At 44.3% G+C, this 14107-nt stretch overlaps 4 protein-coding genes across 4 annotated transcripts; 2 read left to right on the forward strand and 2 right to left on the reverse strand.

The window, feature by feature from the left end:
- Positions 1-700: 700 nt before the first annotated feature.
- Positions 701-4514, reverse strand: LOC144711806 (ATP binding microtubule motor family protein). Its single transcript, XM_078585885.1, has 17 exons — positions 4331-4514; positions 4118-4241; positions 3947-4049; positions 3727-3770; positions 3098-3127; positions 2841-2963; positions 2746-2771; positions 2582-2663; positions 2466-2507; positions 2355-2388; positions 2200-2275; positions 1979-2127; positions 1849-1910; positions 1553-1644; positions 1374-1464; positions 1125-1304; positions 701-913 (listed from the first exon to the last, which is right to left on the reverse strand). The coding sequence occupies exons 2-17, from the start codon at positions 4229-4231 to the stop codon at positions 782-784; spliced, it is 1380 nt and encodes a 459-aa protein (XP_078442011.1). The 5' UTR covers positions 4232-4241; positions 4331-4514; the 3' UTR covers positions 701-781.
- Positions 4515-5041: 527 nt separating this feature from the next.
- Positions 5042-7640, forward strand: LOC144711808 (uncharacterized). The gene is made up of 6 exons (XM_078585887.1): positions 5042-5552; positions 5624-5783; positions 5856-6038; positions 6173-6256; positions 6872-6953; positions 7042-7640. The coding sequence occupies exons 1-6, from the start codon at positions 5305-5307 to the stop codon at positions 7476-7478; spliced, it is 1194 nt and encodes a 397-aa protein (XP_078442013.1). The 5' UTR covers positions 5042-5304; the 3' UTR covers positions 7479-7640.
- A 169-nt stretch (positions 7641-7809) lies between these two features.
- On the reverse strand, positions 7810-10807 carry LOC144711807 (pyruvate dehydrogenase E1 alpha). The gene is made up of 3 exons (XM_078585886.1): positions 10394-10807; positions 8785-9565; positions 7810-8226 (listed from the first exon to the last, which is right to left on the reverse strand). Exons 1-3 carry the CDS (start codon positions 10616-10618, stop codon positions 7949-7951), a joined length of 1284 nt encoding a protein of 427 aa, XP_078442012.1. The 5' UTR covers positions 10619-10807; the 3' UTR covers positions 7810-7948.
- A 251-nt stretch (positions 10808-11058) lies between these two features.
- On the forward strand, positions 11059-11869 carry LOC144712510 (uncharacterized). Its single transcript, XM_078586804.1, has 3 exons — positions 11059-11235; positions 11291-11347; positions 11532-11869. The coding sequence occupies exons 1-3, from the start codon at positions 11104-11106 to the stop codon at positions 11664-11666; spliced, it is 324 nt and encodes a 107-aa protein (XP_078442930.1). The 5' UTR covers positions 11059-11103; the 3' UTR covers positions 11667-11869.
- The last annotated feature ends 2238 nt before the right edge of the window (positions 11870-14107 follow it).

Here is a 14107-nt window from a genome sequence, read left to right on the forward strand (position 1 = left end):
GAAATTTTGCGGAATAAAAATCCATGAAGTTTGAGTTTTAGTCATATCTATCCTCAGATTAGATGCTGCTTGAGGATTATAGGTTATTTGCAATTCAATATTCTAGACAATCTTATTAGAAAGTTTTTTATTTAATCATATGATTCAAGGATAGATTAAACATTTGATTTTGCAACCACCTTAAAGGATAACTGAATTTGTGGTGATACCTTTGAGGATAATTTAATACTCAAAATTGTGTGATAATGTCTCGATAGAACTCTACTCAAAGTATCTTTTTAAAATTACGAAGTTTGCAGTTTTTTTCATTTAATAGTCAGGTAGTGACAATTTGCTGTACCTTCCACCATGATGTTTTAAAATATTCAATATTATTATTCTATTTTAATGAAATGGACATATCCATAAACATAAAATAATATATTTTTGTCAGAATAATTTTATGCAAAACAGAATCACAGGGTTCATTAGTGCAGGAGCAAATAATGAGAGAACAGCAAAGATGAGAGACACATACACAAAATCAAGTAAATGCCAGGGGGGGCTTTTAAAATCTTGGTCAACATTAGTTTATGTTTCTTTCATGGTTTCATGTAAATAGCAGATGAAACGTAATCCTTTTTTTCCTAAATATGTGATATTCTCATAATTCTGATTATTCCGAAAAACTCGGCAATCATCTTGGCTAGAAATTGTGTCAACTTGTATTTTATTTCTTTGGCTCACAGGGCGGTATAGTGCACTGTATTCTCCTTAAGCTATATTTACTTTCTCCTATTCTTTAAGGATGAAACCGGAGAAAGAGTGCACTGAAAGTACCGGAGATCATGTCAAGGAGAGCCGGACGCGTACCAGGGAACACGTGGACGGTGGATGATCGCTCGGAAACGAGAGCTTCATACTTCGCAGAGAGCTGAGATGGTCAATCCAAGGTCAACGAAAACCGATAACTGAGAGAATATTGTGCGGGCAAGATTTGATATGAGACAAGCCGAAATGTGTGAGAGACGGCTTAATAAATTCGAAGCATTTGTGGTTTTTTTTCCAAAGCTACCCAGCTTTGAAAAAAAAGGATTTTTTGTTTTTTTTTATATTTAAAAAGTTGAATCTAAAGTGCACTCTACCTTTTCAAGCGCGTCGTTGAGCTCCTCGATGGTTTCCTGCATGGAGGAAATGCACCGGCTCACCGTGTTCTCCACCGCCGCCTCCAGTTCCTCCGTTGACTGAGGGTCAAACAGGACACCCTCCGCCATGAGTACCTCCTCCAGCAGTCGCACGTTGTCCGGACTCAGAGACATCCTCAACTGCGAGAAGAGTCAACGCGCTTAAAAATATATGAACGTAAAATCTTTAATAAAACTTTTCTTCCCGACTTTTTCCAAAACTCCGTCGTTGGAGCGACTGTGAGAGGTCGGCGTTTCCTGAATGGGGTTCCTCAAAGGAGTCGTCTTAACTAGCTTCGTCCTGGAAAGAAGTATACTGAAGAATATTGAGTATATGAATAAAAATGAAAATATAAAAAGGGGTTCTTGGAGTCGAGATAAATTTCTGCCTCGTTCCAAAGCGTAAAGTGGATAAACTCTCGGAGGCGTTCAGTGAGCTGGGAGAGCAGCAGCATAGGAGAGCTGTACGAGAGTTTCCACCCTGGAAAGACCAAAAATAAAATATTTTATAAATATAGAGCCGATTCAGGGCTCGGCGTTATCCCGATCGGGTCGAAAGAATCAAATCTCGAACAATCCACAAAAAAAATGTTATTGCCATTTCGATCAATCGATCGAAACGATTAGATTGATCTTCAATTGGATAGAAAAATTGAAACGGATCGCGTGGGAAGGGAGAACGCACCACGGTGTCTTGGAGAATACGGGTGAGCTTGGAGTCGCGGTAGGGAATATGATTTCCTTTACCTGTTAATTGTGACCAAACTTGTCAGACCCGTAAAACTGGTTGATTGAGAAGTAAATTGCGTTTTTACCCGAGGTTAGCGCATTAATAACGTTTCCGAGGGCAGAGAGAGATTTGTTAATCGTCTTCGCTTCGTCCAGGACCTTTCCTTCTGCTCCAGATTTCTCGACCTTCTCTGAGCCGGCAAGGTCTACCAGAACAAGCTTCCCAGTCCTGGACCTAGAGAGGCATACCATGATTTCCTTTTTCTGGAACAATACAAAGAAAATATTAGCAGAAAAACGAGAATACCATCCACCCATTGAGGACTCCTGATGAACAAGAAAGATGTACACGCAGTGGCTCCTGCTACTTGCCATGTTCATTTCTGTCCTTGTAAAGGACTCACAAGGGTAAAATGGTGAGTACTGCATTGGATATGGTGAAATTATTTCAGTAAAGGATACGCGTCTCGCCTACAGCTCGGTTAGCAATTCCACGCTGTTAGAGGTGCAGATATTAGAGATTAGTTTCACTGTATTCTTTATTTTAAAAAACACGTGCGGGAATGTGTTTACCGAGAGACATTTCAAAGCATCTTCAGCGTTTGATATAGTGACCTGAAAGTTCATGGAACCGATAACGAGTATTCGACTGAATTATCCAGAAGCGTGGAGGCAGAGGGCACGCTCACCTCTGTAACGCCGGAGAGGAAAATACCCTGCGTTTTGCTTTCCTTGATCTGTAGGTTGTCTTTCGATAAATCAAAAAGATCCCTGGAACGTAAGTATCATGAAGATTTTTAATAACGCGATCCATTAATTTTCAATGCAGAAGAACCTTCTATAAGGGATATACCTCACTTTTTCCATGTAAATTTCCACCTGAACAAAAATTAAATTTAGGGGAGGTAATTAGTCATATTTAAAAGCACATGTTTAAAAGTTCAATACCATTGAAATCTTGACGGTAAGTTTTGTGGTCTCTTCGGAATGTTTGATCTGTTCAAACAGCTTGTCAACCGCTCGAGGAAGAAGGCCCTTTTTCTCCCCACGATACCCTGAAATATTGGGTCCCTGAATCCACGTGCCATAATTACGCGATTAGCGACCAGGGCCATACTGAAAATTACATGACTCGTCGGGGGTTATAATTTTTAAAGTTGGTCCCTTGGACGAGAGAAAGTAAAGTGTATTAGTTTGAGTTTCACCTCCATGCTGTATGTCTTCCCTGCTCCCGTCTGTTTGAAGCCCATGATTCCCAATTTCCCACGCAAAATTTTGCAGTAGAAAATTTTTTTTGAGCAATTACGAGATCTTGGCAATGCAATCTTGAAGAGAAAAACTGATAAAGAGATTTAACACGGAATCGAACGAGCAACAAAGTCCAACATACGAATTCCAAATAGAATGCGTACCTGCCGGGTAATTTTTTATAAAAAAAATCATTTGAATAACAATTCAAATGAATATTGAAAAATAATGGCATTTTTTACGTTCTCCTACTTTTCATTTGAAAGGCCGGATGTAGAATAATGGCATTTTTTACGTTCTCCTACTTTACAGTGCCTTTAAGAAATAGATTCAACACAGAGTGACGCATGTTACAATTAACTATGCTCTGAGAAGCTTCTATAATAATGGAAGAAGAAACGTAGCGTAATATTATATTACCAAATCGACAGGCCACAGCCTAGTTCCCAGAGAGTGAAAATAATATATTTTCAAGAATTCGCTAAGCTTTCCCAGGGCCTATTAATATTTTTCAACATAGGTTTTGGAAAATAATATTTAAAGCACACGTAACACAAATACACGCAAAAAGCTTGGAGGGACTGACCTGGCCATACGTCAGGATCGTCCCATTTATGCCGTTCATTGCGTCTTTGCCGAAGAATTCCATGGATGAAATTGCAATCGTCAGTCATTATTACAAACGAAAAAATTGAAAAAGACATGCTTGATTCCACGTGTTACCAACACGCAGGGGATATGGAAAAAAAAGATCGGAGGCACGCTCTGTTATCGGTCATGAATGTGATGGCTGCATGAAATCGCACCTAGAACTACAGGCATCGCGAGATACTCGAACACGTCTTCTTGTTCAGCATCCTGGTAGAATACCTTGTCGAAGCAAAATGCAAGCTCCTCTTCCTTCTCCCCCTACAATACAGTTCGGACGTGTATAAATGATCGAATCGCAAAACGACAGTGTCGAACGAAGGAGGAACCTTGAAAATGAAAGACTCCGAGTCCAATCCTTTAACACAGATCGCGGCATCGTCAGCTTCTTTTTCTTTTGTGCTAAGGGGTCTGAACCTCACGCACACACTTATACTTGACATAGTTTCCTTCCTGAATAAACCTCAGAGTAAAAAACTCGAAAGATATCATGTCCATAGCTGGAAGTAAAATTTTCAGTAATTCAGCAATTGAAACCGCACTGTTTTAAATCCTCTAGGAAAGAAAATGAGGCAATCCAGGAAAAAAGGATCACAATCGGAAGTGAGCCTTCAAAACGTAGCAAGTTCAGCTTCACTCAATGAACTGGAGATAGTCGAAAAAAAATTGTCACGCGGATTTGAAAGCAGGCGACGAACAACACAGGCCGAAAATCGAATGAGCGTTTACCTGCCTTCACCAGGAATTAAGCCGGGAATTTCTCCGTTGTCTTGGGGGAATTCTCTGCTGCTGCTACTGAAACTAACTAACTGGTTTGAAAAAGTATTTATACCCCTATAATGCGCGGGAAAAAAAACAATTCGAAAAGGAAGCCGTACGATCTTCACCAACCACGCTCTTACCCCTCAAATTCCGCATAATTACGGTTTAATCCAATTACATTACAAATTAAAAGTTCTCCTTTTTCCCACGGCGACCATTGACCGTTGCTCAACCGCGCGAAAGATTATTCTAAATAATTAAAATCGGCCACACAGGGAATGACCATCCTACCCCCCCCAATGGCCAACGTGGCCACCTGCCCACCGCTAAAATCGCGGTAGTATCACCGTGGGCGAGGAAAAATAGAACTGAGACACGGATACCGTCACCGCTAACGACCAAAAAGGTAGGGGCCCCCCATTAATAATGACCGCTCATCTACTTGTAATGAACTCTTCTGATATGTTTTAGAGCGAAATAATGATCTTCTTCCCGATAAAGGGGGCCTCGTCTTCATCTCTCGCTGATTGCTCTTGGGATCGATCGACGGCTGTACCAACCCCTGAGTCTTCTTATCTTCCGTAATCGTTATCCCCGCTGCTATTCCTAGTTGATCTTATCTGTTTTGATCACTGCGTCTCGTTTCCTCTGCTGCGTTGATTCTTTGAGTGATTCCGAAGGGATCGAGGGCTTGGCCATCCTTGGAATTTGTTCTTTTTTTGCCGTTTCCTTTTCGTTTTGATCGGTTAAGCGGATGGGTTTGATCTTCGGAGCCCTCATTGAAACGCTGCGGCAGCCGACGATCGGCGGGGTGTTGGCGGAGCTCTTCATTCTCTCCGTTCCTGTTTGGATAGCCTTGTTTACTGGTCTCTTGGTAGGCTGGGCTTGGCGTCCTAGATGGGCTACCGATTTTGTGAGCGGAGACAAGGGGAAGATTCCACTCAAAACCGATCCCCCTGTTTCAGAATTGGAGTCGCTCAACTTCGGGAAGACGACGTCGGTGTGAGTTGATAAACCCTATTGCTGATGTTAATTTCATGCGAATTCATATATTGATGAAGTGTTGAATCCAGATCCTCGGATGAGAGAGGTGTCAGCGTTGCCGTTACAGAGGACGACCTCGGTTACCTCTCCCAGCTTGTAGAGATGACGGATCAAGGGCATGAATGGACACAGATGATGGATAAATCATTGCCCACCATGAATTACAAAGCGTGGCGTAGAGACACCGAGGTATCAAGGTTTCCTGATTGACAGTTTTGGCTGACGATCTTAGTTTCTAATTGGGATTTTTCCATCTTTTAGAATGGTCCTCCGCAGTACCGCAGTAGAACAGTATTTGAGGACGCGTCCCCGGAGACAGTGAGGGATTTCTTCTGGGATGATGAATTTCGGATGAAGTCGAAGTGGGACGACATGCTCATTTACCATAAGACCTTGGAGCAGTGCCCAAGAACTGGAACGTTGCTTGTTCATTGGGTTAGAAAGGTGATTAAATTTTGCTATGCATCTTTTTTGAAGAAATACACAATATGTTTTTATTTATAGATATCTATCTATCTTTCTGTCCTGGTCTTTGTGGTTCGATTTGCCTATGCTCATGGCATTTGTCTCTCTTTCAGTTTCCGTTCTTCTGCAGTGACCGAGAGTATATCATTGGGCGTAGGATCTGGAAATCTGGAGAAGCTTACTACTGCATCACCAAGGTATGCGAGAGTTGTATTAAAATCGTAATTTCTGACTGAATTCTTTAAAAAGTGTGAAGAACTTCATCCCATAGTGGAGGCTATGAAAACTAAACTTAACGTAATCCGCTGTAGAAGCCCAGAATAAGGCCTATTTATGAGTTAATTTGTGAAATAATGTAGGAATAATGGCCGTAAGCTTATCTTCTCTTTAAATAAGGGTTTGCCACATGACTGGGAATAGAGTGTCATCGAGATATGGTGCAATTTGTCTGTTCTAACCTGATCCTCCCTAAACCCAATTCGAGTTTTCCTGTTTTGACTTGCACCACAGATTAATCAAACGAGAATGGATAATCAAAGCGCATGAATACAAGATATGCATTGGAAATCTAATTTGGAAGTTTATTATTATCGTTAATAATTATCTTGGTAATAGCCGCACTGACCAAAAATACATTTATTTCGAGGCTGGGTTCCCGTTTTCTTCACAATTTCGAGGCTTTAAAATACATTTATTTCTCTCTGCATTTAAAGGAAAACGGCTGTCCTTTTCTTCACTTTTTTGGTACTCATACTTTCGTACTTTATTTTTCTTATTATCTGAGCCGATAAATCTGAATATGATCAACGCAGAGCGTCCAAAACCAGACCATACCCAGGCAAGCAAAACCAAGGCGGGTCGACCTGTACTACTCTAGCTGGTGCATCCGTCCAGGTGCGCAAAAATAAGAATTAAAAAGTCTCTATTGTTCAAAAATAATTAATAATCATAAACCGACACATGGAATTTCTCTCTCATCCAGTGGAGTCTCTGAGAGGAGATGGTCAACGGACAGCATGCGAGGTTGTGCTCTTCCACTACGAGGACATGGGGATTCCATGGGAGATTGCCAAGCTGGGAGTGAGGCAGGGGATGTGGGGCTGCGTAAAGAGGATCGAGCCCGGTCTAAGGGCATACCAGGCAGCACGGGCCGGCGGCGAGCCACCGTCTCCGTCTGCGATGGCCGCACAGATCGCCACCAAAGTCAGCACCGAGGAGCTCAAGTCAACAGTCAACGGTAATGCTGAGCTGATAGAGACCCAACCGCAGGAGAAAGGCCAGCCTCTGGGAGGGGGGCTGTCAAGGTTTCTTGTTATTGGAGGGGCTGTGGCCTTGGCCTGCACCTTGGACCGTGGACTTTTGACCAAGGCCCTAGTTTTCGGGATTGCCCGGAAGTTTGCCCGGCCGGGTCAACGGTGAGATCGGGGCTTTTGGTCAGAATTAGGGTTTCGGCCGCATCATTTCTCCTCAGAGTGGCTTGGGCCTTTACTTTGCTCCTTTCATAAGGTATCGGAATGTAAGTAAGAACAGCATTCGGCTGCATCAGGTAATTAATAACGGGCTATTTCTTAGACTTGGAAATCACACCCTCTTCCTCTTCATCTCTTTTTTTGTCTAATCGATACTCATGAATGAAATTTAAGCGGCATTGCATCTTCATTCCTCTCTCTGGCTGAAAAACATATAATAGTTTAAGGAACTAAACGAGATTAGCCATCTGGGTTATTGGATTAGCAGGGGCTAAACGAGATTAACAATCAAAATTGAGGATGGAACCTTGATATGTTCTTCTGGGTCAAACAATTAAAGCATCCAAAACATACTAAAACCACTCGATGATAACAAGTCAACCGTCTTGGCGAATGAAAAACATTGGGGGGTTTCAGAGGTCAAACCTCGGCGGTGCCCTGAGTGAACAGGGGGTCCTCGCAACGGTACTTGCCGTCGGGACCGATGCCGAAGCCTCGAGGATCGGCGAAGACGTTCTCCAGCAGCTGGCTTCGAGGAGGGTTAGGGCTTGCGTCAGCAAATTCTACAGCATCCTCGATCACCTCGTCAATCTTCTTCTCAATGGCCTTCAGCTCTGACTCGGTCGCCAGACCATGCTCGAACACATATCTCTTTAAAGCAGCAATGGGGTCCCTCGCTGCATAATGGGCCTTCTCCTCTGCACCAACAGAACAGACAAGATTAAAATATTGCCATAGTAGTCCTTCATTGGCTGTGCCCTCACTTATCTCCTTTTAAATGAACATTTGAAGGATCAGATTCCCTCCAAATCACGAATGAAAATTTCAACATCCAACCCTCCCCGCTGAACCCAAGAATGAAAAGGCAATCTTCAAGAAAAGGCCAATAGTTATTTAACCAAATAAACATTCAAGTATTGGAAGAGGCAGAGCAAATCGATTAACTTCAATGACATGTACCTAAATTTAGTCAGAGATAACGATGTAATGAAAAAAGTCGGCGACAAAAAATGAATTTTGAGATGCGAATTTGCAACATCACGAATGAAAATTTTCAACATCCAACCCTCCCGGCTGAACCCAAGAATGAAAAGGCAATCCTCAAGAAAAGGCCATAGTTATTGGAAAAACATTCAAGTATTGGAAGAGGAAGAGCAAATAGATCAACTTCAACGAAATGTACCTAAATTTAGTTAGGGATGACGATGTAATGAAAAAAGTGGGCCAAAGAAATGAATTTTGAGATGCAATCTCACCGGGCTTTCTGAGCTCATCAGGGTCAGCGAGGGAGTGGCCACGGAAGCGGTACGTCTCACATTCGACCAGCGTGGGGCCTTCCCCTCTCCTGGCCCTCTCTACGGCTTCCTTGGCCACCTCCCTCACCTTGAGAACATCCATTCCATCGACATGAACTCCAGGCATCCCAAAGGCAGGTCCCTTCTTCCAGATCTCAGGGTCAGAAGTGGCCCTCAGATGCGACATCCCAATTGCCCACAAGTTGTTCTCCACCACAAAGATGATGGGTAGCTTCCAAAGAGCCGCCATGTTCAAGCACTCGAAGAATTGCCCATTGTTGCACGTGCCATCCCCGAAGAAGGCCACGGTAACGTGATCGCAGTCGGCTTCCTTGAGCACCTCCCGGCGGTACCGGGACGAGAAGGCGGCGCCGGTGGCGACGGGAATTCCCTCTCCAATGAAGGCGAAGCCGCCAAGGAGATTGTGCTCGGCGGAGAACATGTGCATTGACCCACCCTGCCCACGGCAGCAGCCTGTCGTCTTCCCGAAGAGCTCCGCCATGACTGCGCGCGCCGGGACACCCTTGCTGAGCGCGTGGACGTGGTCTCTGTAGGTGGAGACAACGCTGTCTTCCTTCTTAAGCAGCCTGATGAACCCCGTCGAGACAGCCTCTTGACCGTTGTAGAGGTGGACAAAGCCAAACATCTTGCCACGGTAATACATCTGTGCACACATATCCTCGAAAGACCGTCCCAGGATCATGTCCTCATACAGATCCAGCGCCTCCTCCTTTGTTATCAGCTGGGGAAATCAAAACCAGATTAAAATTTGAGCAATTACCCCTATTAAAAGCTACAGCTGACAGCAAGATTTAGGCAGGATGTTGATCTCCAAAACCCCCTCCACAATACCCGCAACTGGCCCATACATTGCACAGACTCACAATGTGATGTTTTTGGGATTTGAACCTGTAACCTTTGCTCTGACGCCATGTTAGAATTTGAAGCTTAAAACTGTGTTAGGAGTTATAGCTGACAGCAAGGGTGATAGTTAAGATTATGGCAGTCTCTGATACCATCTTAGAGTTTGAGCACTTACCACAGTGTTAATTATATTATTAACATTTAGACTACCCCCACAATACCTGCAACTGGTCTATACATTGCCCAGACCCACAATGAGATGTTTTTGGGATTTTAACATGCAACCTTGACTCAGATACCATGTTAGAATTTGAAGCTTACCACTGCGTTAGAACTATATTTTAAAGCAAATGTGACAATTAAGATTTAAGGGAATCTCTGACACTATGTAAAAATTTGCGCTTGCTACCGCGTTAGAAGTCATGACCGACAGCAAGGGCACTACTCATATTACTAACATTTAGGCAGGATAATGATCTCCAACACTTCCCCACAACACCTACAGCTGGCCTACACACAGCCCGGACGAAAAGTGTATTTTTTTGGGATTTAAACCTGCAACCTTGGCTCTAATAACACGTAAGAAATGGACAGTTTACCACCGTACTGGATAGGGAAGGCGCTACTCCTAATATTAACAGGTAAGAATTCTGTTGATCTCTGAAAAAACCCTAAAATCCGATCCGCAGAGGAGAATTGAAATTACCAGGTTCGGAGATTGGGAATTCGGCTCGGTCTTCGAGCTGAGGACATCGGAGGAGGACACGGCCTGGATCGCGCGAAAAGACGACGACGAGGAAGACCCAGAAGAGAAAATCTGGTGAGATTTCTGGGGCTGGAGGATTCCGCAGGAAGACGGGATCAAGCCGGAAGAGGATCTACCGGCGAAGGGAACGGGAGAAAGAAATTTGACGGCAGTGAAGGCGGACATCCTCTCTCCCTCTCTCTACCCCTCTCTCTCGCTCTCTCTCTCTCTCTCTCTCTCTCTCTCTCTCTCTCTCTCTCTCTCTCTCTCTCTCTCTCTCTCTCTCTCGCTGCTTTCTCCTTGCTCTGACCGCCGAGGAGGAGAGCTTTAACAAGGCGACCGGCGGAGGAAACGAGGAAGCGGAGAAAGCTCGAAGACGACGACATCTCGCGAGGAGGGCGAGTTGTATATACCTCGCGACTGGTATCGGATTGGCTTGAATCTCGGGCTGAGCTGTCTCTCCGGCCCAAACCTTATTGGGCCTTTTCGGCCCAATAATTGTAAGGTCCGATTTGGAAATTGAAATCGTTAAGACGTGTCGCCGTTTCGGAGAAGCTGAGCTGTCGAGCGGAGCTCAAAACGAGATTAAATTCCGTTAATTGCGCGGAGCGGGTATAAAAACAGAGAGGCCGTGGTGGGGGGTTAGTTTGGGCGGTTTTCAAACGCGGTGAATGAAGAAGGCCAGCGCGTTCGTAGCCTCTGTCGCGGCGGCGTCTTCCATGGCGCTCCATCCCGGTTCTGCTTCTTCTTCGAGTTCGTCCGATGCCGGCAGATCCTTGTGCCAAGCGAGCTTCGGCCAGGAGGTAGGCGTCTTTGATCTTCTGAGTTTTCTTTGATCCTCGTCCGTTGTTTCGTTAGTTTGTTGAAGTTGTCTCCGCGGATCGTTTGATCGTAGATTCTGGAACTATTCAGGAGGTTTGCGTCTTTGATCTATTTGATATTTAGTCTGTTCGTTCCTTCGGTGTTCTAGTCTTTGATTTTTTGTATTGTGTTCGTTCTTTCGTACAGAAGTAGTCTCGACTTATCGTTTGCTGGAGGTCTGTGGCGAAATTTATTCATGATTGTGTTGACGTTATCTCTGTGGATCGTCTGTTGGTAGATTCTGGAGTTTTACTCGTCCTGCGGAAAGCAGTCGGCGGAACAAGCGTGCGGAGGCGTGAGCCAAGACGAGAAGTTCGCGCCGCGGTTCGACGGATTGAGGTTCATCGAAACTCTGATCACAGCGCACAGGTGACACCGCGGCAATCGCCGTCGCCTTCGATTGTTCTCCAGTCCGCGGCCGCGCTTTCATTTTTCAACTTTTCAGATCAGCTATGTCGTGGCCGCGTCGTAGCCTCAGGGCCAAAGTTTTTCTGCTCATCAAGAGATACATCAGAATCAACCTTTGTTTGTAAAGAGCTTATCGCAGTAAGACGACAGACGATTTCTTTTGGCGTTTGTCCAAGTTCTCCATCTCCTCGTTCTACCTGTCCTCTTCGCCGACTACTTTCTATCGCTTTCCCTGGCGTCATGATAAGAAGTTTTGTAGTGCGTTCACACTTTTCATCCATCCACGGCATCAATAATTCCTCCCTACCATAACGGGAATAATCGGCGATGGGGACGGATGACGTGACGAAATATTGGTGATCAGAGTTTCGATGGTGACTGATTTTTAAATGATGAAAGGGAGAGAGAGAGAGAGAGATTGAATGAGATCAGGACAGTTGAGAGGAGAGAAAGAGAGAATAAGGGAGAGAAAGAGAGATAGACATAGAGAGAAGATTGTTAATGATGACCTTGTTGTGGTAATCCCCTACAAGTACACAAGTACATAAAATAGATATGTAAATCTTCATTGGGTTCAATAAACTCAAGATCTAGTTTGTATTCTTCCTTGCCCATATGAGTTTCATCTGTCGCGAGATATTATAAGGCCTACGTGCTTATTGTGAGGACATGTTCGTGTACTTGGATTGAGGACAGAGGATAAAGTCCTTAAGCGTGAACACCACGCATCTTGGGTGGGGACACCCAACCCTGATCTATAAGCCAACGAGCTTCTGATGTTCGTGCTCATCGACGTGCAAGCGCGGTGGATCATGGCAGGCCGCCGCATGCTGCGTGCACGGCCTGCTGAGAGCATGCACGTGCGAGCGAGACACGCAAGCTGGGCGGCAAAGGCGTGGTTAATGTTCGCAGGAACTGCGTGGGCGTACAGCGCACTGCGCGCACTACGTGTGCAGGGCACGGGGTGTGTGTGTGTGGCACCCAGCCTGGGGGCACGCGTGTAACGGTGATGCAATCAGGCGCGTGCGGGGGGCTGCGGCCTCAAAGGCACAGGAGTGCCACTACCCAGGTGTGTGGGGCCTCGTCTCGTTAATTCAGTATATTTCCTGTCTTCCCCCATGTAATGGCTACGATTACAATGTAATATGTTCTTATATATTATGCAATGACCCAATTCATGTATGGGGTTGCATTCCCATCTCGTTTTAACCTCCACGCAATCTAAAGCTATTGCTCAAGACTTCCGCTGCACAAGCAAAGGCTGCTCAATGTTTTTGTCCAAGCACAGTGGCTGGCACGTGTTAGATTGGAGCATTGTTCCTAGCTTGAGATTTGACCGCGCGACAGATATACCAAGAGATACTCTTGGGCAGTGATAAAAGTCCAAGTGGGATAATGCATGACAAGATGCATGTACCCTCCACAGGAAAAAGAATGATGACTCAAAGTTGTAGGTTGTACTCAACAGTCCTCACATGTCCCATGGAGTATTAGCCAGGAGAAAAAGGGTTGTTAGACTGATCTTTCCCCTCACTATTATTTCTCCCAAGCTAGCTAAATTATCTCCGGACCTTCATGGTTGTTGTGCATCTATTGTTTGGCCCTCCACATATGTCCCACTCACATGTTCATGATCTACTATAAATTCATCATACTCTTAAGTCATACAATAGGCTTCTTCCAATGTTTGGACTCGCTTGAGCTCTAGTTCACATCTGATGGGATTGTTTGAACGTATCCAAAACCCTTATAAGTTCAAAGACAGATCTTCATGTAATCTCCAGACTAGAATTAGTGCATAAAATTCTTTGATGTATTCTCGAGAGCTTCAATATCCTTGAGATATACACTGTCATCTGTCAATGAGGCGAGAATGATAGCCTTTAGTAACATATTCTTCCCACAGCTTCAACTTTGATGCTTCCCCTGTAATGATGGGTTCTTCTCGAAGTTGCAGCATCACCTCTCGAAAATTCTTCCAAAGCACCTTGTCCAGACCTCATAACATAATATCCAATAACTTTAACTAGCGTAATTCCAACATATCCACTCATATGAAGTATACATCTATAACATCTTTTGAATCATTATATTCTTTGGGGCCTTGTTCACCATCAAATTTCAGAATGTCAACTTTGATGATATCTTAATCTCATCCACCTTCTTGTCAGTCTTCTCGAGTGATTAGTGGTAGTTGATTGCAGTTGATAAAAGACATGGGTCGAGCTCGATGTATGGTCTCTTATTCCTCATCAAATTCAGAATGTTTGGGGGAATCCCTTTGGGATTTCCTCCAATATTGACAGTCAGTTTACCATGGTATGTTTTAACTTACAAGCCCATGTGATCATACCCTCTCCAACCAGTGTTGATGAAGTTAAGTGACTTCTTGACTCGAGAGGTTGA

Source organism: Wolffia australiana, chromosome 14 (assembly GCF_029677425.1).
Source record: "Wolffia australiana isolate 7733 chromosome 14, ASM2967742v1".
Lineage (NCBI taxonomy): Eukaryota > Viridiplantae > Streptophyta > Magnoliopsida > Alismatales > Araceae > Wolffia > Wolffia australiana.

Coding starts and splice junctions, on each gene's coding strand:
- LOC144711806 (XM_078585885.1), bottom strand. CDS start 4,231: ATGTCAAGTATAAGTGTGTGCGTGAGGTTCAGACCCCTTAGCACAAAA. Junction 4,050..4,117: donor CGGAGTCTTTCATTTTCAAG/GTTCCTCCTTCG, acceptor ACTGTATTGTAG/GGGGAGAAGGAAGAGGAGCT. Junction 1,305..1,373: donor ACGACGGAGTTTTGGAAAAA/GTCGGGAAGAAA, acceptor CTCTTCTCGCAG/TTGAGGATGTCTCTGAGTCC.
- LOC144711808 (XM_078585887.1), top strand. CDS start 5,305: ATGGGTTTGATCTTCGGAGCCCTCATTGAAACGCTGCGGCAGCCGACG. Junction 6,039..6,172: donor TTGTTCATTGGGTTAGAAAG/GTGATTAAATTT, acceptor TCTCTCTTTCAG/TTTCCGTTCTTCTGCAGTGA. Junction 6,257..6,871: donor CTTACTACTGCATCACCAAG/GTATGCGAGAGT, acceptor TGATCAACGCAG/AGCGTCCAAAACCAGACCAT.
- LOC144711807 (XM_078585886.1), bottom strand. CDS start 10,618: ATGTCCGCCTTCACTGCCGTCAAATTTCTTTCTCCCGTTCCCTTCGCC. Junction 9,566..10,393: donor ATTCCCAATCTCCGAACCTG/GTAATTTCAATT, acceptor TGATTTCCCCAG/CTGATAACAAAGGAGGAGGC. Junction 8,227..8,784: donor TGATGAGCTCAGAAAGCCCG/GTGAGATTGCAT, acceptor CTGTTGGTGCAG/AGGAGAAGGCCCATTATGCA.
- LOC144712510 (XM_078586804.1), top strand. CDS start 11,104: ATGAAGAAGGCCAGCGCGTTCGTAGCCTCTGTCGCGGCGGCGTCTTCC. Junction 11,236..11,290: donor AAGCGAGCTTCGGCCAGGAG/GTAGGCGTCTTT, acceptor TTGTTTCGTTAG/TTTGTTGAAGTTGTCTCCGC. Junction 11,348..11,531: donor ATTCTGGAACTATTCAGGAG/GTTTGCGTCTTT, acceptor GTCTGTTGGTAG/ATTCTGGAGTTTTACTCGTC.